General features: G+C 40.0%; 1 protein-coding gene across 1 annotated transcript in view; it reads right to left on the bottom strand.

The window, feature by feature from the left end:
- Nucleotides 1-1,724: 1,724 nt before the first annotated feature.
- Kuz (kuzbanian) overlaps nt 1,725-22,586 on the bottom strand; it is a 49,524-nt gene continuing 28,662 nt past the window's right edge. The window contains exons 5-16 of the mRNA XM_064037337.1: nt 17,828-18,011; nt 14,544-14,721; nt 12,680-12,844; nt 10,194-10,365; nt 9,628-9,839; nt 7,298-7,532; nt 7,026-7,143; nt 6,350-6,519; nt 5,714-5,976; nt 5,112-5,344; nt 4,412-4,578; nt 1,725-3,989 (exon numbers count right to left, since the gene is read on the bottom strand). Coding sequence (XP_063893407.1) covers nt 3,889-3,989; nt 4,412-4,578; nt 5,112-5,344; nt 5,714-5,976; nt 6,350-6,519; nt 7,026-7,143; nt 7,298-7,532; nt 9,628-9,839; nt 10,194-10,365; nt 12,680-12,844; nt 14,544-14,721; nt 17,828-18,011 — 2,198 coding nt within the window. The 3' untranslated portion in view covers nt 1,725-3,888. The remainder of the gene's footprint in view (nt 3,990-4,411; nt 4,579-5,111; nt 5,345-5,713; nt 5,977-6,349; nt 6,520-7,025; nt 7,144-7,297; nt 7,533-9,627; nt 9,840-10,193; nt 10,366-12,679; nt 12,845-14,543; nt 14,722-17,827; nt 18,012-22,586) is intronic.

The following is a 22,586-nucleotide window of genomic DNA, read 5'->3' as shown; positions in this document are numbered from 1 at the left end:
GACGTGATTCTTTTTTTTGTTCGCCGCGGCGTATTTACCTTTCCGTGTTCAACTGGCGACTCCGGTCTCGCGAAATCCACACGCTTTTGTTTTACTACGGAATCCTACGATCCCGTGTTCAATTCGCGTCAACTGAGCACGGTTTTGCGATAAAGTGGCGCTGGGTAAGGTTTTACAAAATCGTGTGCAGTTGAACTACTTAAACACTTTTTTGACTCGACTCTTAGACTGTTTGAGTCTTCAAAAGCGTGTTGAATCAGCGACGGTATTATTCTATAGTAGACAGTAGGTTGTTATTAACTCAATATGATTTCAATGAAATATTACACACAATACAATTAATGAAACATTTATTATCAGCACAAAAATAACAAAACAAAAACACCAACAAGACAACTATTTTGTGGAACGTTCGTTTTGGTCTATGTTCACAGCGATATTGTGTGCACGTTTCTTTTTAACAGGACGGCCGGACTAAATTCTACCACTACCTACTGGGTAATTGTTTTTGATGCCGTCTCGAGATTATTTTTCGTGAACGTCATATTTTCTAATCATGCATGTATGAAACAATAGAGGAAGCAGTCTGCAAGCGCGCGAATCCAACTTCGGACGCTCTCGCCTGCTTCGGCTCGCACGAATAATCCCGAACATTTACGAACGCGTTAAATCAGGGCCCCGATTCTCCTAAGTTAATAATGTCAAAATCGAATAGAAATCGAATCGCAATATGATCGTAATAGCAGTTTTAACCATATCGGACATTCTGCTACTAATAAAAGACCAATCGTATTCGATTGACATTTGATTGGTGTGCGATTGGTCTGCTATTTTGATGATTTTGGTCTATGCGGTAGTTTGCTGTACAATCATTTTGCAATCGTAAATCATTTGCAGACAAAATGATTCATTATTGAATGACAGAAAAGGATAAAAACGTTTATTTCAAAGAAAAAATAGCGGAATGCCACATACGCTTCAATCGTAATCGAGTCGGGATTGGATCTCAGTCGAATCGAGTCGAACGTCAATCGAAGGGCGCTTAAGTAAAATTAGGAGAATCGGGCCCCAGTACGGATTTGTTTCGAATAGACAGGTTAAAAAACCGTGTTCAATTCAATTGCACACTGTTTTGTAAAACTTCTTTTAAAGTTGCTTGATCGCAAAACCGTGCTCAGCTGACGCGAATTGAACACGGGATCGTAGGATTCCGTAGTAAAACAAAAGCGTGTGGATTTCGCGAGCTCGGCGTCGCCAGTTGAACACGGAAAGGGAAATACGCTTCGCCGCGGAATAGCTGGCAGTTGGTCCCATAGTCATCAGGTCAGGATCTGATGATGGAAACCCTGAGAAATCGAGGGCAACCTTCGAAAGTTGTAGGCATACATAGGGTAAAAACTTGACACTCAGGTGTATGCTTGAAAGCACAGGAGCTGACCTGATGATGGAGACCAGAGAAGGTCGAGGGAACTCGGCTACTGAATATGTAAAATACCTCGTATTTGGGCTTATATTCTTTGTATTGATGAGAACTTTCCACTTATATGGATAGTGATAACTACCTATTCGTATCTACCTATTTTTGAAAGTCGGTTAATTTTTTTTGTAAAAAAGTTTTTTATACTTACAGCTTACTTTAACATTGGTTTATAGTGGACCGAGGCTTGCCCACTAAAATAAATTTTACTATGTACCAGGGTAGGTATTTAAATAAAAAATCTAAGTTCATGTAAAATTTATTGTTTTTTTTTTATTATTTTGAAATCACATGTTGTAACATTCATCTTGTTAATTAAAAATATTCACATTGTCATTTAAATAATCTATTACGGTAATCTAGCTTACACTTAGGAGAAATAATGCCATTGAGTACTACTAGTGACGGATATAATGTCATCCGCCGGTTACACGATTGGTCAAGTCATTCTACAACAGAGCATTACCCTCAGTTTACATACATACAAATATACAGTATTATAGTACAATTACAAGAACTTGCGTATTGTTTCGACATTCACTAATAAAATGGCATTAATATGGTATACTTATAAGACCGATTCTTAACATTACAATGTATAGAAATAATAAAAAATACATCATGCTCTTTGGCTTGCACGACGGAAAGTAATAATACTACGCAATAATATGATTGTTAACGTAATCTCATAATCTATAAAAGAGATCAATTCAACTGTACGACAAAATATTCTGGTACACAGCTATAGGAAAGGGAGAGGTGTGATATGCAAGTTAGTTCACGTGGCGCGGTCCACCGGTGCGGCTTCATCCCTCCTGATAGTGGTGGACTTAACGCCTAGTTTTATCTACCATGCTACATGGAATATGCTATATTTTATAGCGTTCTTTTTTTGGCGCTAATCATAGAGTAGCGTCAAAAATAGGTGTAACAATACTGTAAGGTATACCGGTTAGTGTCTATCTGTTGACTGCGGAATTATCTATTTATCATACTAGCGCGCCATTTTCAATAACAGGTCGCGCGAAGGTATTACGGTAGTCACGTTCGGCTGTTATATAGTGCGCTGGCAATTGCCACGGTATAATTTAGCGCTTCCTGAAGGGATTCATAGCCGATGCTACAAGTATTTTTTTATTTGCCATACGTTATATTCACCACCACTACCTCTTGAGCCTGAGCCTTGAGCCAGAGCCGCGGCTTACTAGCCAGCTCATACACTCACAAATAATACAAGGAATGAGTTTATAAGACGTCATCATAGCAAGATGAAAGTTTCAGTCTAATAACATTTGATCATTTGGCAATATTGTTAATTTTCACATTACATTCTACTTAAAATAGGATAAATAAAATAAACGAATACAAAAGTACATTAATCGCCATAGGAAGACTAAATGCATTTTATCTTTTTTTTGAAAATATGTAGGTATTTGAGCCCTTTACTAATAAAATTATCAAATATACTTATGATAAATGTATTATCACGATGCAGTGAGAAATGAAGGACTAACGATTAAAGGAACAGGAATACAAATCGGTATAATGGCACCTCGACATTCCACTTACGTTACATTAAATACGATAAAAATAACTTTATATAAAAATTACAATTACGGAGATTCGAGTAAAACAATGCAGTTACTTTACAATTACGTCTAGAGTCGGTATGAACGTTCCGGTTTATAGTCGTATGATATTTTTACATCGTAGCCTTTGTATACCTCTCCATTTATATACAAAAATATACATAAATGTCCGGTTACAGGAGCAACACTCTACTGAACAGTTAAAAAGTATCACTGGTTCACACGAACATCGCGCCGTCCCTAAGAGTTCGTCTGGTATTTCTGTATAAAAATAATAATTTAGTACCGCGGTGCTCGCGAATCCTACTTTTGAGCTCAGAGAGAGCGGATCGATCGCACTAATCCGCATTGAGCAAATAAAGTGTACCTTGGGAGGTACAAAATAATGTTTTGTCACGTGGTCGTTACCTGAGTGCTGATTACGAGTTTTGTAAGTTAACGCTCTCGACACATTATAACTCGGCTGAAATTAAAAGTTGTATATTACATCACACAATGTGAATATTACTCTTTCCTTAATTTTGTCGGATAATAACGCTGATGACAGCTTTATTAAACAAACAGTTCTACATTTCTTATGAAGTTGTATGATAATTCCCACATCAAGAACGTTAACGTGCACGACTCCCAGTAGGCACTGAGCATATCGGTCTATATATCAGCCTGGTGCCGCGGCGGATGCGTGACGGTGAGCGCGTCGGGCGAGTGCAGCGTGATGGTGGTCTGCGAGGCCACGGTGACGGTGCGGGGGTCGGGCGGCGGCGGCCGGCACACGTACAGCGCGACCAGCTCCAGCGCGTCGCCCGCACAGTACTCGTACTGTCAGACCTTCTGCGGCGGCCGCATCTCGTACGCTTGTGGGTAGGCGTTCGCGTAGGGTGAGCTGCGTCGCCCGCTCGGACCTGCTGGCGCTGATGCCGCTGCTGTAATTACAGTTAAATTAAATATCGAAATATATTTAATGAAATATATAAAAATACCGATTTTGAGGTTGAGGAAAATAGCACATAGTTACTTTCTACACATAAAAGACCCTCAACCGATGTATGTATTTCATTTTGGCAGTACTAAAAGTCATTCGATTGGTTTATAGCTTATGGTTATTATCCATATGGGTGCGTCTACACGGCGCATGTAGCAAGTTAACATGCGCAAGTGACCAGAACACGCGGGTGAGTATTTAGCTTTGGTACATGCGTGAGTCGATCCGCATGTTTTTAAAATGCGTATAGCCTGCGCATGTGCCTCAACATGCGATGCACCCTAACAGTCCTTATTGTATTTTAGGTAAATTCAGAGAATAATACAGTCAAAAACAAGCTCTCATAGTAATGATGATACATACCCAGGTCCCTGTGCGCGTACGTAAGCGGCGGCGCGTATCCCTTGTGTGTCCGCGCGCGGCGGTGGCCCGGGCGCGGCGCCGCGCGGCCCGGCGAGCGCGCCGCGCCGCCCGCGTGACGCATGCGCCGTAGCGTGTTCATCGGACGACGCAGCGTCTCGGATAGCCGCCTGGAAGAGATATGAGTGTTATAATCGTTTGTTATAGAGAAGTATGTGATGATGCTCAAAAGCAGCGAGGAATCTGGAAGTTGCTGATTGATACACCCGTGCATCGGAGAGCACGTTAATGTCAGTCCCGCGTCCGGTCTTTCTCCGGTCGTATCAGATTGCGGTCACATCGGGCTATGAGAGTAAAGGAATAGAGTGCTCCTGTGCCTGCACTCGTACACAATAATATTTCCTGCGCAGCTAGCTGATCTCCTTATATGTGAACAACCGAAGTGGCCAAAATCAGCCTTGGACGCTATTATTAAATGAAATTCTTAAAAAAGTAATAAAAATAATTCTTCCCAATGGGCACTCATTCCAATTTTGAATCCTCAGTCTTTTGCATTTTACATTGACAATCTGCATTACCTGACAATCTACAATTACAGTCACATTTCGGCTAGCCCTCAACACTTTGACATGAAGACACAATAGCAAAAAAAACACTGTAAATGATCTACGATCCACTAACTAAAAAAACAATTAACACATACCTGGCAGGCGGCCTCTTCGGGTTAGACGAAGGCGTATGAACCGCACAGCACTTGACAAACGCGCCCATACACACTATAAGCGCCACTCCCGCTAACAACACCGCCCACCACTGCTCCGTCACCCAGGCTTGCACAGTTTGTAACGTAGCTCGGTTTAGCAGGAGATTCTTGAGCCGAGCCAGTGGCCCTTCGGCGTCGACTGCACGGCATTTGAGGAATACGTCGCAGTAACCCTGGGATAGAGATAAAATAGCGTTACTAGATGCTCGAAAATTAAATATGTTCGATCGGATCGATAGATGATCATCTATTTTATTTATTTCTACTGTCCAACGATTATAAAAAATACTAGTGTTAAATTGGTCGTTATTTGTCTACTTTGTTTAACATTTCTAGAGTTCCGTTCTATAGGTTAGGATATAAACATGACGCTGACGCTTGAACCTGATACGTCCTTTACGTCGTTTTGTTTATGTAGTACTACTAGCTGTTATACTGCAGACCATAAATTCCACCATTCTATTCCATTAATTATCGCGTCAACAGTGCACAAAAGTCTACGACCAAATTCGTCTCAACCAACCATTCAAATAAGTATTCACCTGGAAATTATCACAAGGCGATCCGGGCCGCAAACTGATTCCCCCCGGCGGCAATCCAACTCTATGCGCGAAGTCCGCAGTGCTCTGACACGAGTCGGGCCGAGCGGACGTCTGACACGCCAGCTGACACAACGCTCGTCTATCCACTACCGCTGACACGCCGTCACCGAGGGACCGAGGGGCTGATGAGAGGAAGCATTCTGACATGTTCCAAGCGAGACAGATGGAGCCGCTGCATTCCCCGCCAAGGCATAGTTGGGTTCCTGTAGACAAAAAATGGTGGATAACATTAGGATTTATGTATTCATTTGATCTTCCAATGATAAGACATAATGCTGTCTTATATATTTGATGAGAACGTGTTGGTTATCCCTGCAGTGGTAAAGCAGAAGGCACTCTAAAATCCACCATGTTCCTTCTCGAGTACTTTGTGTTCAGTGACCCTGATAACTTTCTAATAATCCCGCAACCTCATTCTGAAAACCCTTGATGGTGATTTTGTTTTGTTATTGTCCTGTTCTCGAAAAACTTACTTCCCATACTCTTCTACCATGCTCTGATACCTAGAATTGGTTTCTTCTCAACTGCTCGCACAAACTTATTGATGACAAAAAGTTTGAAGACAACTGTACTGACCGTTATTACACTTGGTGTGGTTCGGCATCGCTCGTGGCTCAGGACAGGCAGCCGAGTGTCCGGAACAGAACGACGCGTGGCTACACTCCGACGCCTCGCGACACGTCTGGTTGCGAGCGGGAGGCACGAACTGACACGTGCCTCCGTGACAACATGGGCCTTGTGACGGACTGAAAAACGAAAATAAGAATTAATAAATTTCTCTAGATGGACGGCCGATCTGGCCAAGGTGAGGAGCAGTGAATGCGGGCTGTTGAACATCGATCAAAGTGGGGGAGGCTCTTGTCCAGTAGTGGACGTCTTTCTTTTGGCTGACACCTTTTGACGTCGAATGTCATGTTACTATAGAAATCATTTGCCTAACCTTGTACAACTACACATGTTGAAGTCGGCTTCCAGTCTGACATCGACTGTTTTACAATGAGCGACTGTCTGTCTGACTGACCTTGATATAAACCCAGTTACCCGGGCAACCCAAAACAGCTTAATAATTTGTTCAGACTTTCTAGCTTTTGACTACACATAAAGACTGCCAAAGATCTTCAAATGACAGCAATTCAATGGACCTCCCAATTTAGCGGCTTTCCGAAACACGGAGGCCATAACTAATGGGCCAACCATGTAAAGCTTGGCTTAACCGGCTTTTGGAACAATTTTATATTGGTTGTGAACATACCTGCATTGTGTATTGGCTCTTCTGGCGCAACCGACAGCAGTTCGGTTCTTCTCTCGATCGTAATCGCTAACTTGTCGCGGATAGCAGCAACGGTCTTTGCACTCGTTCTCATCGTAACCTGGAGAAAAACGTACATAAAAGATATGTTTCAAATCATCATAATTGTAAGCGTAAGGATTTTTTATCTTTTGAATCTTCTGTCACTGAATAGGATCTTTTAAGATTCGGGGAAAAGACTCGAGAAAAAAAAAGCGAGTTAAAAAAGTACTAACCACAATCACACTCTTCCCCAAACTCCACAATCTTATTTCCGCAGAAAGTGCCCTTAGTCTTATTGAGACAGTTGCGTTTACGTCCGTCTCTCACGGCGTCTAGCACGGCACTGATGTTGCCTATACTGCACGTTGAGAACCGGCTGTTGTTGGGCCGGTCGCCCGATGTGGCTGATGCGAACATTATGAAGTTGCCTTGTTGCCCGCCTGGGCGGCAGTCTGAGGGGTAGTCGTGCTGGGGAAAGAAGATATTTGTTATTGTACATGTAAATATATAGGCATAATATACTTATTGTAAATATCTATGCTACAAGGGCCCTTAGAAGGCTTGCAATAATTTTAATATACGCTACATTAACTTCCGTAACGAAGCTGCAAAGCTTAAGGCTTTGAATAGACCTTTTTTTGGGAGGGGGAAATCCTCATGGACTTCCTCCGCCTGGGGAGAGGCAGACTTCAGTCAAGTGTACAGTGGCAAGCTGAAATACCAACATTTAAAAGAACAAATAGTCTAATAACAAATTCAAAATTGATATCTAGAGATAGATTATGCTGGGTCCTGTACCCCTAATGATGCTCAGTTTCAGTCTCCTTGAGATCAGAGTCAAAACTAAATATTCTAAAATGTTTTTTTTTTTTGTGATTAGTTACGCTACACCAAGTGTTAACTCAAATGACCTTAACACCAAAAGAAACTTACCGGTGAGCCGAAGTTATGTCCGATCTCGTGAGCTAAGGTGAGCTGGCTGACTTTGGGCGGCACTCGGCTGTTGTAGTTCACAAACGTGATGATGCCCGTGTTGAGAGAACGCTTGGTACTCTGATATACACTGCCTATAGTCTCCGTGTATGATGAAACTTACCGGTGAGCCGAAGTTATGTCCGATCTCGTGAGCTAAGGTGAGCTGGCTGACTTTGGGCGGCACTCGGCTGTTGTAGTTCACAAACGTGATGATGCCCGTGTTGAGGGAACGCTTGGTACTCTGATATACACTGCCTATAGTCTCCGTGTATGTTAACACTTACCGGTGACCCGAAGTTATGTCCGATCTCGTGAGCTAAGGTGAGCTGGCTGACTTTGGGCGGCACTCGGCTGTTGTAGTTCACAAACGTGATGATGCCCGTGTTGAGAGAACGCTTGGTACTCTGATATACACTGCCTATAGTCTCCGTGTATGATGAAACTTACCGGTGACCCGAAGTTATGTCCGATCTCGTGAGCTAAGGTGAGCTGGCTGACTTTGGGCGGCACTCGGCTGTTGTAGTTCACAAACGTGATGATGCCCGTGTTGAGAGAACGCTTGGTACTCTGATATACACTGCCTATAGTCTCCGTGTATGATGAAACTTACCGGTGACCCGAAGTTATGTCCGATCTCGTGAGCTAAGGTGAGCTGGCTGACTTTGGGCGGCACTCGGCTGTTGTAGTTCACAAACGTGATGATGCCCGTGTTGAGAGAACGCTTGGTACTCTGATATACACTGCCTATAGTCTCCGTGTATGATGAAACTTACCGGTGACCCGAAGTTATGTCCGATCTCGTGAGCTAAGGTGAGCTGGCTGACTTTGGGCGGCACTCGGCTGTTGTAGTTCACAAACGTGATGATGCCCGTGTTGAGAGAACGCTTGGTACTCTGATATACACTGCCTATAGTCTCCGTGTATGATGAAACTTACCGGTGACCCGAAGTTATGTCCGATCTCGTGAGCTAAGGTGAGCTGGCTGACTTTGGGCGGCACTCGGCTGTTGTAGTTCACAAACGTGATGATGCCCGTGTTGAGAGAACGCTTGGTACTCTGATATACACTGCCTATAGTCTCCGTGTATGTTAACACTTACCGGTGACCCGAAGTTATGTCCGATCTCGTGAGCTAAGGTGAGCTGGCTGACTTTGGGCGGCACTCGGCTGTTGTAGTTCACAAACGTGATGATGCCCGTGTTGAGAGAACGCTTGGTACTCTGATATACACTGCCTATAGTCTCCGTGTATGATGAAACTTACCGGTGACCCGAAGTTATGTCCGATCTCGTGAGCTAAGGTGAGCTGGCTGACTTTGGGCGGCACTCGGCTGTTGTAGTTCACAAACGTGATGATGCCCGTGTTGAGAGAACGCTTGGTACTCTGATATACACTGCCTATAGTCTCCGTGTATGATGAAACTTACCGGTGACCCGAAGTTATGTCCGATCTCGTGAGCTAAGGTGAGCTGGCTGACTTTGGGCGGCACTCGGCTGTTGTAGTTCACAAACGTGATGATGCCCGTGTTGAGAGAACGCTTGGTACTCTGATATACACTGCCTATAGTCTCCGTGTATGTTAACACTTACCGGTGACCCGAAGTTATGTCCGATCTCGTGAGCTAAGGTGAGCTGGCTGACTTTGGGCGGCACTCGGCTGTTGTAGTTCACAAACGTGATGATGCCCGTGTTGAGGGAACGCTTGGTACTCTGGTATATACCACCGATGGTCTCCGTGTATGTTTTGTACTTCTCGCATATGCCTCCCGATGCGCCGCTTGCACTCGCTACCCATGCTAAGCCTGAATAAGGAGAACATTTTGTTGAAATTAAGTTCCTTTGAATACTTTGACAATTGCTTTATCTTTCTATTTGTAGAGGCCTCTATTTTCTCAAGAGGCCTGTGCCCATCAGTGGGACGATAAAATGGCTGACTATGATGAATATTGTAATGGTAACTGAATGTAGGCAATACTTCTAGTATTTTTAAACAAAACTGCATTGTTATACTACTCTGGCACTCCCACAAAACTGACAATGAAAGAGTGTGTTGTATGCAAATTGGAATATATAATTTTGAAAGACGTCGAAAATCTGACCAACCCTTCTTAAATTTTAGCCTGATTTAATACCCATTAATATGCAATATTCCTTACCCAGCGTGCCTCCAGTGAAGTCCCTGTAGGTGAACACATACGCCAGACAGAAGTCCTCATGATTGCCGAGCGAGTGCAAGTTCAGGAAGTTAGACACGTCAATGTTCTCCAAGCAGAACTGGTTCGTCTCGCTGCCGAACTCGTGCCCTTTGCACATTGAATCGTCGTCGATCTGTGTACAAGATTATTACTTTAACTAATGTACTTTGAACACATACTTTGATGACATGAATAGAAAGGGAGTGAGTGTCAGTATGACGAGTGACAGGAGACAATGGTAGAGGATGACATATTGCGCCGACCCCAAATAAAATTGGGAACAGGGCAAGAGGAAGAAGACGACATTAAACACATACTTTATTGTACTACAGGGGAAACAAAAGAAATTATGTTCTCTCATCACTCTAAAAGGTATTGTAAAAGCGAAAGTTCGTAGGTGAGTTACTTCTTCACGTGCAAACGGTTCAATGGATTTTGATAGGTCGTTATATAGGTTACACATCGGAATACCATACAGGCTTATATTTATCTAGGTGCGGGAGGTAGTTCCACAACTAGTTCTTCCACTGTGGCTTTTTTTAAGAGGCAGTGCATGTAATTGCGTGAATGACACAAGCGTGTCAATTTTAATTGCGCCTAGAGACAGTTAAATACAAAAGACATGTTTGCTCTTTGCTATAAATGTTCGTTCATTGCCACAATTAATAGTTTATTTCGAACGCTATTTACCTTATAAACTTTTAGATCATAACTTTCATTTTCATTTCATGAGCTGTACAAGAGGAACATTTTTGTTGTAACCGCTAATAATAAATAGCAACATTTATAGTTACTAATTACGCATGTTAAACATTATTTATGTATATGCAACACTATTATTATACATTTAAGTAGGCACAGATACGATTTCATGAGGGAAATTCCATTTGTAATAGTATAATGAAATCACAAAAATTCCTTGTACTGTATGTATTTGTAAGTATAAATAAATAAAATATTTACACCAGTAAATAAATTAAAACAATTTATATACCTAGTTGGTATTCAATCGTTATTTTGTTATCATGAATTTAAAACTGAGTCTAATTATGTACAATGTTTAATTTGAATAGTTAACTGCATTATAATTAACTAACTGCATTTATAGGTTGACTTCAGGTAAAGCACCAATTACTGATAAGCATTTTAACAAAGCATAATTTGTGTTCTGAAATTAAGGGTGCGTCTACACGGTGCATGTAGCTCAAGTGACAAAAGCACGCAGGTGGGTATTTTGCTTTGGTACATGCGCGAGTCGCTGGACCCGCACGTTTTTAAAATGCATGTAGCCTGCGCATGTGCCTCAACATGCGCAAGCTACTTGCACCGTGTATACGCACCCTAAAGGTACGATAACTACACGTTCATCTGTGAACCGTTACTAAAACATCAGGCGATAACATTCGTCACGATTTTCTCTGTTTCCAATCAAATTTCTCGCTTGTTTAAACAAATGAGTCATACATAACATATGGTCATACGATATCGGATGTTATAGCTTACGTAAACTCTTATAAGGTACTTAGGACGGAGAGATTGCTATAGAAAAATTCATGAGCCTCACGTCATTGACCACGGGGCCTATTACGTAGGTTATTACCCTTAAATAACGTCCCTAGGATAAGTTTGTAGATAAAAAATTCTCTATTAGTGTCTGTTGGACCGAAAGGTAGGCATAATAAACCTTATAACAAAACGTGGTCCTAAAAAGTGCCGAGTTTAGAACTAGGTTTAGAACAATAAAGCCTAAAACGTGGTCCTAAAAAAGATACCGGGTTTTACCGGGTTGTTGCACTTTGTCAACCTCAGCATTTCATTTAATTTAAAAAAATATTGTGAGCAGGCGAATTAAAAAATAAATAAAATTAAGTTATTATTTTCCTGCTTTTAAATAATACCTAGGCCTCTTGAAAAGGCGAGCGAAACAGGAAATCAGACTTGTGATCTGACCACATCCGAAACGAGCCACCATGCGGTCGGGTTTGTTAGCACTTCTGTGATAAGATATTTTTAATTTTATCCGGCCTATCGAATGTCGAACGGGAACTAAAGATCATATGACTCTGTAGCTACACGAGTGACAATAAACCTCAGATTCTGGATTTCAAAAAAACCTACTGCATCCCGGAGTATGGAAAATATGTTGATTTAAAAATTGTGTAGATACAGGCTGTTTGGTGTAAAATACAGACAGTTTGCGAAATTCGGCTAAGCTACACTTTTTTGGGAGCTGGTTAATCAATGAACCCTACAGGCAGTGGAATGGAAAGGAGGAGGCATATTCTTACTGAATTATATCCACCCATTTCTGAAGCTCTCTGATCGAATGATCCTAAAACTATCTCAACTTTCCCCATATTTCACAAAATAAAAAAAAATAAAAAATATTTATTTTGCCTATCAGCTACCGTCACTAGCTACATTTATTATGAGGAATGACCACAAACCTTAATCCTCTGCACTTCAAACTTGATGTTCCTGTGTTCCAGTCGTCCGTCGAACTTTGTGTAACTGTAGATATAGTTGACGGCGGTCACGTGGTGGGAAATGAGAGACAGGATCTCCTCTCGAGTCTTCATGTCCACCTCGCTTTTCTTGCTCGGATCCCGATGCTGGAAAGAGAAACAATAAGATATTTAGATCTCTTTTTTATTCTAACTCTCACATAACGGGTCTGATAGAAGGTATTTCCTATGAAATAAGCTGTCCCTTAGTACTAAATTGATCTTTTTTATTCTTATGTATTTACAGTACATAAATTGTTAAATAAATAAATGTTTAGGAGGACTTTAATATGGAATTTTATTATAGGTTTTTCCATAAGAATAAAATGGGTAATATTAAAAGCCACAAATGTGTTATTGTAACTCGGTCTGGGTTTGTTATGTTATTCTAAACTTAGATAAACATGAATGAATCATTAACTTACAAAATATTAACTCATTGATAATATGTATTGCAGTATATGTAAATAGCATGACGTAAATTATAAATTGACAATGTAAGAGGAAATGGGACAAAAAAACGGGCCAAGTGCGAGTTGGAATCGCGCATGAAGGGTTCCGTACCATTCCCCCCCCCCCAAATATTAATTTTATTCTAGTTTTCAGTATTTGTAGTTATAGCGGCAACAGAACTACATCATCTGTAAAAATTTCAACTCTCTATAAAGGTTTATGAGATACAGCCTGGTGACAGACGGACGGACGGACGGAGAGACGAGCGAAAACAATAGGGTCCCGTTTTAGCCTTTGGGTACGGAACCCTAAAAATGTGAGTAACGTGAACAAAACAAAGAAACAATTGAATGCATGTTGTAGTTTAGAGTTTACATTCGCAATTGGCGCTAAACATTTTTTCATCAACGTTCATTGGTGTCAATGAGGTCACGTCAGCGTATGTTGGTCTCGAGTTAACTTACACCATGTTTATCTTAGATGTTTTCTTTGACAATACATAAAATTTATTTAGGGTCGATTTTTCAATCGCAAGACACCTTTTATCTAAAGAATATGTTTGGACATAATTCACACTTAAAAACAATGGTGCTCAACTGAATCCTGTTAGACTGGAAGCCGACCCCAACATAATTGATGATGATGATGATGTTGGCCATAATTAGTCCTCAGATAGAAGTTAACAGATGACGGAAAAACAGGCGCTTAGGAGTTTAAAAAATGTCCACAATTATGTGTCCCACCTAATTGATGAGAAAACAATTCACATTGGCTACTTTCCAGCTACATCTTGTATCAACAAATTTCATTGACATTAACATACTTAAAATCCATCGCGTAATACGGACGGAAAACTAATGATGACTTACGTCCGGGAATCCCTCCCTAGCGCGTCATCATATTATTATTAGCGGCCAGTAGGTCTATCTGATTGTGCACAGAGTTCGGTTCGCGACCGTAGAGTACATTCTAATATTGGTTCAAACCAATAATATTACGGCCTAATACTACATACTTAACAGGACGTGGACTATGATAATTAACTTAGAATTTCGTGTTTGGCCTTTCCTAGAAAAATATAAGTTGACTATAAGCAGCATTGTCGCGCTTCTAGGAAGTATCGCGCCGCAAACGTGTTTTCATGAACATCTTCATGATTGAGATGCTATAGAACCGTCCACTGTAGACCACTATAGAAATGGCGACAACTGGTCGGAAGCAGCCTCTATCCAGCACCAACCGTCAGATCATCCGATTAATGCCGTTGGTAGCTATCCTACGCTACGTCTGCCAATCTCCAGAACCATCGGCCCTTACGCTATGATTACGCTTATTCTATAAATAGGAAACTTACATCAGGAAATCCCTCTCTAACATGCCGCCATATTAGCGGGTCGGTCTGTATGTAGAGCGAGCAGGCGTTGCGATTGTCGAAGTTGTCGCGTTTGTCGGACGTGTCGCGTCGCGAGCGCGTGTGCTCGCCTGTGTTCGCTGCGCGCGAGTACTTGTTGTAATGGTGTACGTCCCAGTATCTGAAACAATTGTACAATGATAAGAATATATGTATACATAAGTTCATCTCACGCAACATTTGCCATTTGCAGTGTGAGCAGGCACCCCTAATAACTCTCTACTCTATAATTACTTTGGTCTCATTGGGAAATATCCGTTGTTCATCCATATTCAACAAACTCTTCCTCTTACTCATGCCTTATCTTTTGTTAATTCCCAAGAAAAATACAATAGTATATTACTATTGTATTTACTGCCAAAAAGTTATCTTTGAAAAAAAGCAAACTTGGAAAGTTATGTTATTATACAAACAAATCTTAAAGCATATATCTACATGGTCCGGTCGTTAGCATTGTGTAGCGTTGGAATGTCCCACTGCCAAAATAGGGACGACCTATACAGGCTATACAATCAATCGCACAACTTTAAAGACAGGTGAGCTAAGTTGCAATCGAAAGAATGACTCTTTAAAAGGTTACTTTAGAATTGTTCACGTCACTTAATTATTCCATTAAGCGATATTACTTGTTTTCGATTAATACAAAATTTGTGACGATCCATTTTCGACCATAAACCATTGACCTACACCAAAACCGGTAACAATACTAATAATAATATAATTTATATTTGGAATAAACCACTTCGATTACGATCTAAGTACAAACATCACTTAATTGGGCGTGGTTCAACTAGTTTTTTTTTCTTTTTTTTTTGCACCAGCTACGTCCCACGTGTAGCATGTGGGTAATAAAAAAAGGTTTTAAACTTTTTGTTGTTGTAGGGGCACACAAATAATGTGTCAGAGGCGGGCATGCATCAAAATTTATGTTGTTTACAGTAATTCTAAACAATTTCATTTTGGGGTTGGCTTGTCCCTGCTAGTTTGTATTTTTCGTTCTATACGATAGGGGCTGTTTCTAATTTTATTTTAGTCTGGCAACAATGAAGTTTATATAAAAACTATTTATGAATTTGGCACAAAAAATAGTTGAGGTTTATTGAACAGTCACTACTGTTATGTACTTACATCGCTGCAATAGAAAAAAAGTGAATGTAAAATTTAATATTAATTATAATAAGAAAGGAATTTGATTAATGATGCATGTGCAGAAGTTTATTTGGGACAAATCAACTAGTCACCGTCGAGAGATGCTTCTTATACAATTCATCATCATCATACTAAACGGTACAGAGGGTTCAAGTTATTATTGACCTCTCCTAAATTAATTAAATAAAAAAAAACAAAATGGACAAAGCTAACGCTAACATCTTTATTTAAATTTCATTTCTAAAATATGCTTTACAAATATTTTAAGTCTCTAGAACAAAGGGCTAAACTTAGAAGAAACAACTTTGATAAAAGAGCTCTAACTTTGCAGAATGAGTTTATTGCTAAACTAACGTCTGTTCAGACCAAACGTATTGTCGGCCGTTGACTGTGAGCGCGCGTTACGCAGTTTTTTTGCTTTTCCATATTGTATATTGAAATTGTCGTTCACACCGAACCGACTATACGCTGTTACGTCGTCTGTTGTAGCTGACTCTCAGTGGCCGATTATTTTACTACGCGACTATGCACGGCGGACGCGGATTGGCTACGCGGACGCAGTTGCCGAATAGCGCCGCTCCGCCGCGTACGCACCGCCGCGCCTCGGTTCAGCACGTCGATAATTAGTGTCCCTTTTATATAAACTTAAACGTATTAAAGATAGTAACTCATCGAATGTTTTACTGTCATACGAAAATATTTCTTGAACTTATTTGGATAAAGTCTATATTCGAAATATAAAGTATGAAATTGACCAAGATAACATCTCTTCAAATTTAAGGGATGTACCCACAACCTCTTCTTTTTATTATTTTCGTCTTCCTCTAGAGCTTCGCAAATGGCAACTATCTGATTGCGCATCATTTAATTGAAATATCAGTAAAACGTCTGATTTGAAAAAAATAAATTACGCTAGTTTTATCGTTTATAAAATACTACGAGCAACTTCAAATACTGAGCCCTTTTATGTGTAGAATAGTCAGCCGCTCAGCGTACGCATCTAGTGTGAACCTACAAGAGCCTATTCTTTTGTTCACACATGTAGCGCATCGTACGCTATAGCCTATTGTCGGCTTGGTGAGTACGCGTACTGCAGATTGAGTCGACGTTCACACTGGGGCAGACAGTGAGTATACTCACAGTCAGCGGCGGACAATACGTTTGGTGTGAACAATCCCTAAAGCACTATGGTTTCCGGCAGTTTCGCTAATACAGTGACGGAATTGTTGGTGGCACTCATATAATAAATCATTCTAAAGTTTTCAACCTATATTTAAGAATATCATAAATCTAAAGAAGAAACTTTCGCATTTACAACACTATATTTATAGTAAAGTTTAATTATAGATGAGATTGAAGAAAAATATTAGTCGACATAACATCTTATTTCGTTCCCGGATTACATAACCCGTGTGCCAATTTCATCGTCAAAATCTGTTTGGAACTACTCATGCAAACGTGACAGACAGGAAAAGGATTTGTTTATTGACTGTATTCGCTTCTCTAGTCAGTTCTAGGTCATTGACCTGTAATAGCCTGAGGTATGAGAACATTTACCTATTATAAGTAGCTTACGGGCGTTGTCAATATTCTATTTACCTGTTGATTGCTTATTAGAAATATCATTTTGACATTAAGCCCAAGTGATTTCAAATTCCTATCTTTTGTATGTATCGATAGAAAATTGATAGATTTATACCTACATAGATATAAACAATAGATAGACCGTGGTGGCCTAGCATACTAGGTAAAGAACCAACCTCTCGAGTATGAGGGGTTCGATTCCAGGTCAGACAAGTACCAATGCAAGTTTTCTAAGTTTGTATGTACTTTCTAAGTATATCTTGGACACCAATGGCTGATAAAAAGGTAAAGGAAAACATCTTGAGGAAACCTGGACTATACATGTCTGAAATCACCAACCCGCATTTAGCAAGCGTGGTGATTAATGCTCAATCCTTCTAAGTGTGAGAGGCCTGTGCCCAGCAGTGGGACGATAAAAAGGCTGTAACAGTAGATAAGAGATAGAAAATTTGGATCGACTGTTTGTGATTTTGGGGGTTGATGTTGATGGTTACCTGGGCTCGTCGTCTCGCAAGCTGTTGGGATGCGGTGGCGGGGAAGCTGGGGCATGATGGCCGTGCGTGGTTGGCGTTGGCCCAGGAGCTGGCGACGTTTGAGGCTCATCGTCGACGCCAGAGTTCTGGATGCGCTCCATCCATTGCACCACCTCGTCTGTGATGCCGCAACCACCTACGTGACCTGGTGCAACGAAAAAGAGTTCAATGTGAAAAACTGCAGAATTTTAAACTATGAGTCCCCTATATATTTTTCCAACAATAATAGTCACCATTAATATCCAAGTTACGGTGAATAAATAAAAAGCGAAATCATCAAGAAAGCCTCGGGGATACGTTCAGTTACCAGATTTTACAACAAAGTTAAAATCCAATTTCCAATTTATATGCTCGAACACTGCCTGACCAAATCAAAGAAAATGAGTGGGAGTCGAAATGCTCTAAATCTTTTATTATATCATTATCATTTTGGAGGCCACAAAATGTTGTTTACTGAAGATAGACATGAATCTAATGACTTGCAAAACAAGCCACAGAAGATAAAACTGTACCATAACGGGGACCATCCCACGCTCCGGTTTTAGGTTCGGGAATACGATCTAGTATCGTCGCTGATCTAGTATCAGCGATTTATGCATTCAGTATTCAGCCTAGTTTCCCGTGCTCTGCCTTATGCTATCCTCCGGTGGCAGTCTCGTATATTTCCGCTTACATTAGCAATGTTTACAACGTCACCATCTTGCTATTGTGCAGGAGATCTGACAGCTGTTGTCAGTCCGCCGCCATGCGACATTGCAAAACGCAAATTACAACATGTTTTGAAATTAACGCCTATGCGTGAGTCAGTCTTCTGCACACTGAACAATTCTTTTTTTTTGCAATCCTAAAAATACTTTGTTAAATGACCTTTTAGCAAAAAGGTAACGTTTTAGAGTAACAAAAAATAAATTGACACTTCGTGGCGGAAAGATTTCCACGCTAGACCATGGGCCATTACATCAAGCACATAGTCGCAACTCCGCGCCGTACGTGTCTCGAATACGATAGGTCAATTTATCGAGATTTATAATCCAGATCAGTCGTAGCCATTGAGAAAAAAATCCACGTGTCGATTTAGGAGTTGAAAGAACATCATCAATATAAAGACGGTAGTGTTTCCCTGTGGCACAATGCTGGAATATTCCAAGAGGTGTACATGATATTTTAAATTATTCATGCTAAATCCCAAGTTTTGCCGTCGGAGTTGGGAAGAAAAATACATAGCGGACACCGTCTCGGGCCGCTCGTGGTGAAATAAATACCAAACGCTGACACCAAACTCTTTTCTATAGCGCTATTCTGAGATTTATTTATCAACCGAGTTCCCGTTAGATTTATAACCTTAATATATATTAATCTCTTTGTTTTTTCCTCTCTTGCCGAGACGTATGTAATTACCAACCTTTGTAACGACTGTTAGGTAGGTAACTTTTTGCAATCTGCATATGGCCTGGTTCTGTTAGTTCATATAATAAGCTAGTGGTATTAAATTATATTTATAAACATTGTAAATGAAAACACTTAGACGATCCACAATAAATTCAATGATTAAAGTGAAAAATTGTGACTGCCATTCTGTTTTCTGTCCCCAGAGTAAATCTAAACTGCAGCATTGAATAGGAAAACCATAACGACGCATGCAAAAGTACAATGAGAGCGAAAAAGCGCAGTTTTAAAATTAAAAAGTGCTGAATAGTCGAGTTTTTTTTTTCAGCTCGTGTGTCGTGTTAGAGCACATTGGCGTTTCGCATCCGGGCGGGCTGCATTTTAACGAACCTCCTGTGCGCGGGTGCGCCGCGCCAGCCAGATAACGGAAATTACCGCCTGCTGGCGAACATCGCGACGTTAATGCCTACCGAGCAATACAAAATCATATTTACCCGCACTATCTAGACGCACGTTTCATAATCATTGTGTGACTACAATTTGTGGTAGACCTAAGTGTTAGCTAATTTAAGATGAAAGTAAATATGTACCACTTCATTTCATATTTATTTTAGGCTGTCACAAAAATCTGAGCCGATTTTTTAAAACTGATGTGTGAAAAAACATTAATTACCCCTATACTTATGGTATAGTAAGTTCAACTCAGTCGTGCGCGCGGCCCTATGTGTGGGTAACCCTTGAACATATACAGTGACTTTGTGTGCGTGACAAGAGGTACAGTCGGGGGTTGTATACGGGTGTTTAAAGAAAAACAGTTATGACGTAATTTAATGTTTATTTATTTATAATGATTATGAATCGCTACTTGAAAAATCAAATGATGAATTTTCGGATTCGCTACTCTTCAAGGTGAATTATAAATTCTGACTCCATGTCAAAATGTCTATAGTAATCTTCTTTTTTCTTTTATATATGTCGACAAGTATTACCCCACATCCCTTCATCAATTTGACTTAAACGTTCATTTATGAGTTTCATTATTTTCGTCTTATTTTGGTCGACATTATGCAAAGCAATATAATTTTTTTAAATTCCCCACACATTTTGTTTACATTATTATACTAGATTATACCTCTTTTTATATTCTTAGTCCACACTTTTATTTATTGTGCGCGTACCCCGAGCTAGAAAATATGTAAGGAGTATTTAATTCATCTTAGATATTTCACCTTATTTATTTCTTAGATAATGTCAATGTCAATTTGAAAAGACGTATGAGAAAATTATATTTAATTTAATAAGAAGCTTTGAATGTTGTTTCATTTTTTGAAACGCTTTACCTGACTCCTTAATAATTTCTCCGTGAATAACTAGTATTTTCGTAAACGACTGTACCCATAACAAAAAGCGATAAGAACACGTCATGCTCGGACGACGTCACTGTCACACGAATGAAAGTTGTATATTTACAAGCCGACGCACACATAGGGCCGCGCGCAAATCTGAGTTGAACTATCTATACTGGACCAAAAGCCGATAAGTTGTTTTTACACTAATTATATCCCGGAACTTTTAAGATAACAGGTCCTGAGGAAATTACTATATTTTCCTCATGTTATCAGTGTTCCGATTGTGTTTTAACATAATAATATGTGAAGTAAATATATTTACAAATAAACAGTCTTATACAAAGAAACTGAGTTCAACATTAATTAACAACGCAAACTATTAATTAAAATCTACCCCGCTACAAGATCTCAAGAAAACTTTTACTATGCCGTTTCCTATTACGCAAATAAATCGAAGTCTTGAAATTAAGTATCCTGTTCAAATACCAGAAAGCCACTTTATTGTTAGATTAATAACCAGTAATGGTAATAACTTGTATTCGAAATATTACGTACATTTATCATGCAAATATCGTCGACGGGCGCAGTTCGAGTCGTTGTGCCAACTCGTGCCCAGACGGAGTCAAGTGAACTCCATATAGAAATACTTAGCTGCCGATTGTTTGTTCTGCACGGAACTTAACGTACGTACATACGTTCTGTTATTTCAAGGCACATTCACTCAGATCTGGCAGAGGACTGAACAAACATTCTCCATCCGTATCATCTTATTTTTCTAAACACCATTAAATACAGACATTTTCAAAGATATGGAGCGCCGAGTTTCTTTTATGCCATCCGGCGATGAAGAAAACTTGCTACAATATAATTTCATTGGATGAAAAGCGAAGCGATATGAGGATACAGATATTAAATGAAGCGCTTAAATAAGATTGTGTAGAACAGTTTGTGTAACGAAACGAGAACCTCGTTCGTGACTAGTCGCGAGTTTGGACAATATTAAATTAGTGATGCTTCAGTCTTCCTGAGACGGTTTCTGAGGAGTATTTTATACTCGGTTAATGCCCTCTATAATATGTCCCCACACAAATGGGAATGTAAACAGAGAAATTCAGTGTTATGTGCGTCTTGTTTGTCTTATCTAAATTACGGTTAGAGTAAACAGTATGTTGGTATTTAGACAAAGATTGTAACGCAGAATTGTAAGATAATACTAGGAATGACACCAACCTGTAGAATTTCGTACATGTCCAAAAACTATGCATAATTATTCCAATAAAACAAAATAAAAATGACGTTTTGTTAATTAATTCTAATTTAATATTTACTTTATGTACGATACTTCGTATCAAACATGTCATTCTAATGCAATGGGGCAGTTACCGTCCCTGTACATTTTATAAAAAGATCCCTTATTTGGTTGTTCGTGAAAGTCTTTCATATTCAAATAAAAGTTCCGTAGAGAACGCGTAGAGCGGTCCCCCTGCCGCTGTTCGATAACTCGTAATGAAAACAAATGTAGCTACAAACGCGACCCTTCCTGCTCAGTCTATACCTACGAAATTTATTTTCCGATCAAACGTAATTTCCAGAAGCAAAACAAATGAAATACATTGTTATCAATACAAAGAAAAAGATCACCGGAAAAATTGCCAGGTACTTCCAACGAAACCTTGGCGGAATACACAATGTAAAGTGAAAATGGAATCGTAGACAACAAGATAAAAATGATATGCATAGTCATACTAATATATTGTATTGTATATCGGTGTGGTATATTGTCAGTATTCAAAAGCAATGCTGAAAGGGGACTTGTGTTTATGCAATTCAGTAAAGTCGCATATTCAGGTGGGTCGCTACATACAACTGCACAATGAAATTGCATCTACAACACAGTTGAAACGGCAAAAATGCAAACTCGGCAGGCGGGGCGGTGTTGTTGACGCGAAATTACCATTCCAGCGCAGCCTACGGACGAATGAATA

The sequence above is a fragment of the Helicoverpa armigera genome, chromosome 12 (assembly GCF_030705265.1).
Source record: "Helicoverpa armigera isolate CAAS_96S chromosome 12, ASM3070526v1, whole genome shotgun sequence".
Taxonomy (NCBI): domain Eukaryota; kingdom Metazoa; phylum Arthropoda; class Insecta; order Lepidoptera; family Noctuidae; genus Helicoverpa; species Helicoverpa armigera.
Note: the sequence above shows the minus strand (reverse complement) of the source record. Positions and strands in the feature narration are given on the sequence as shown.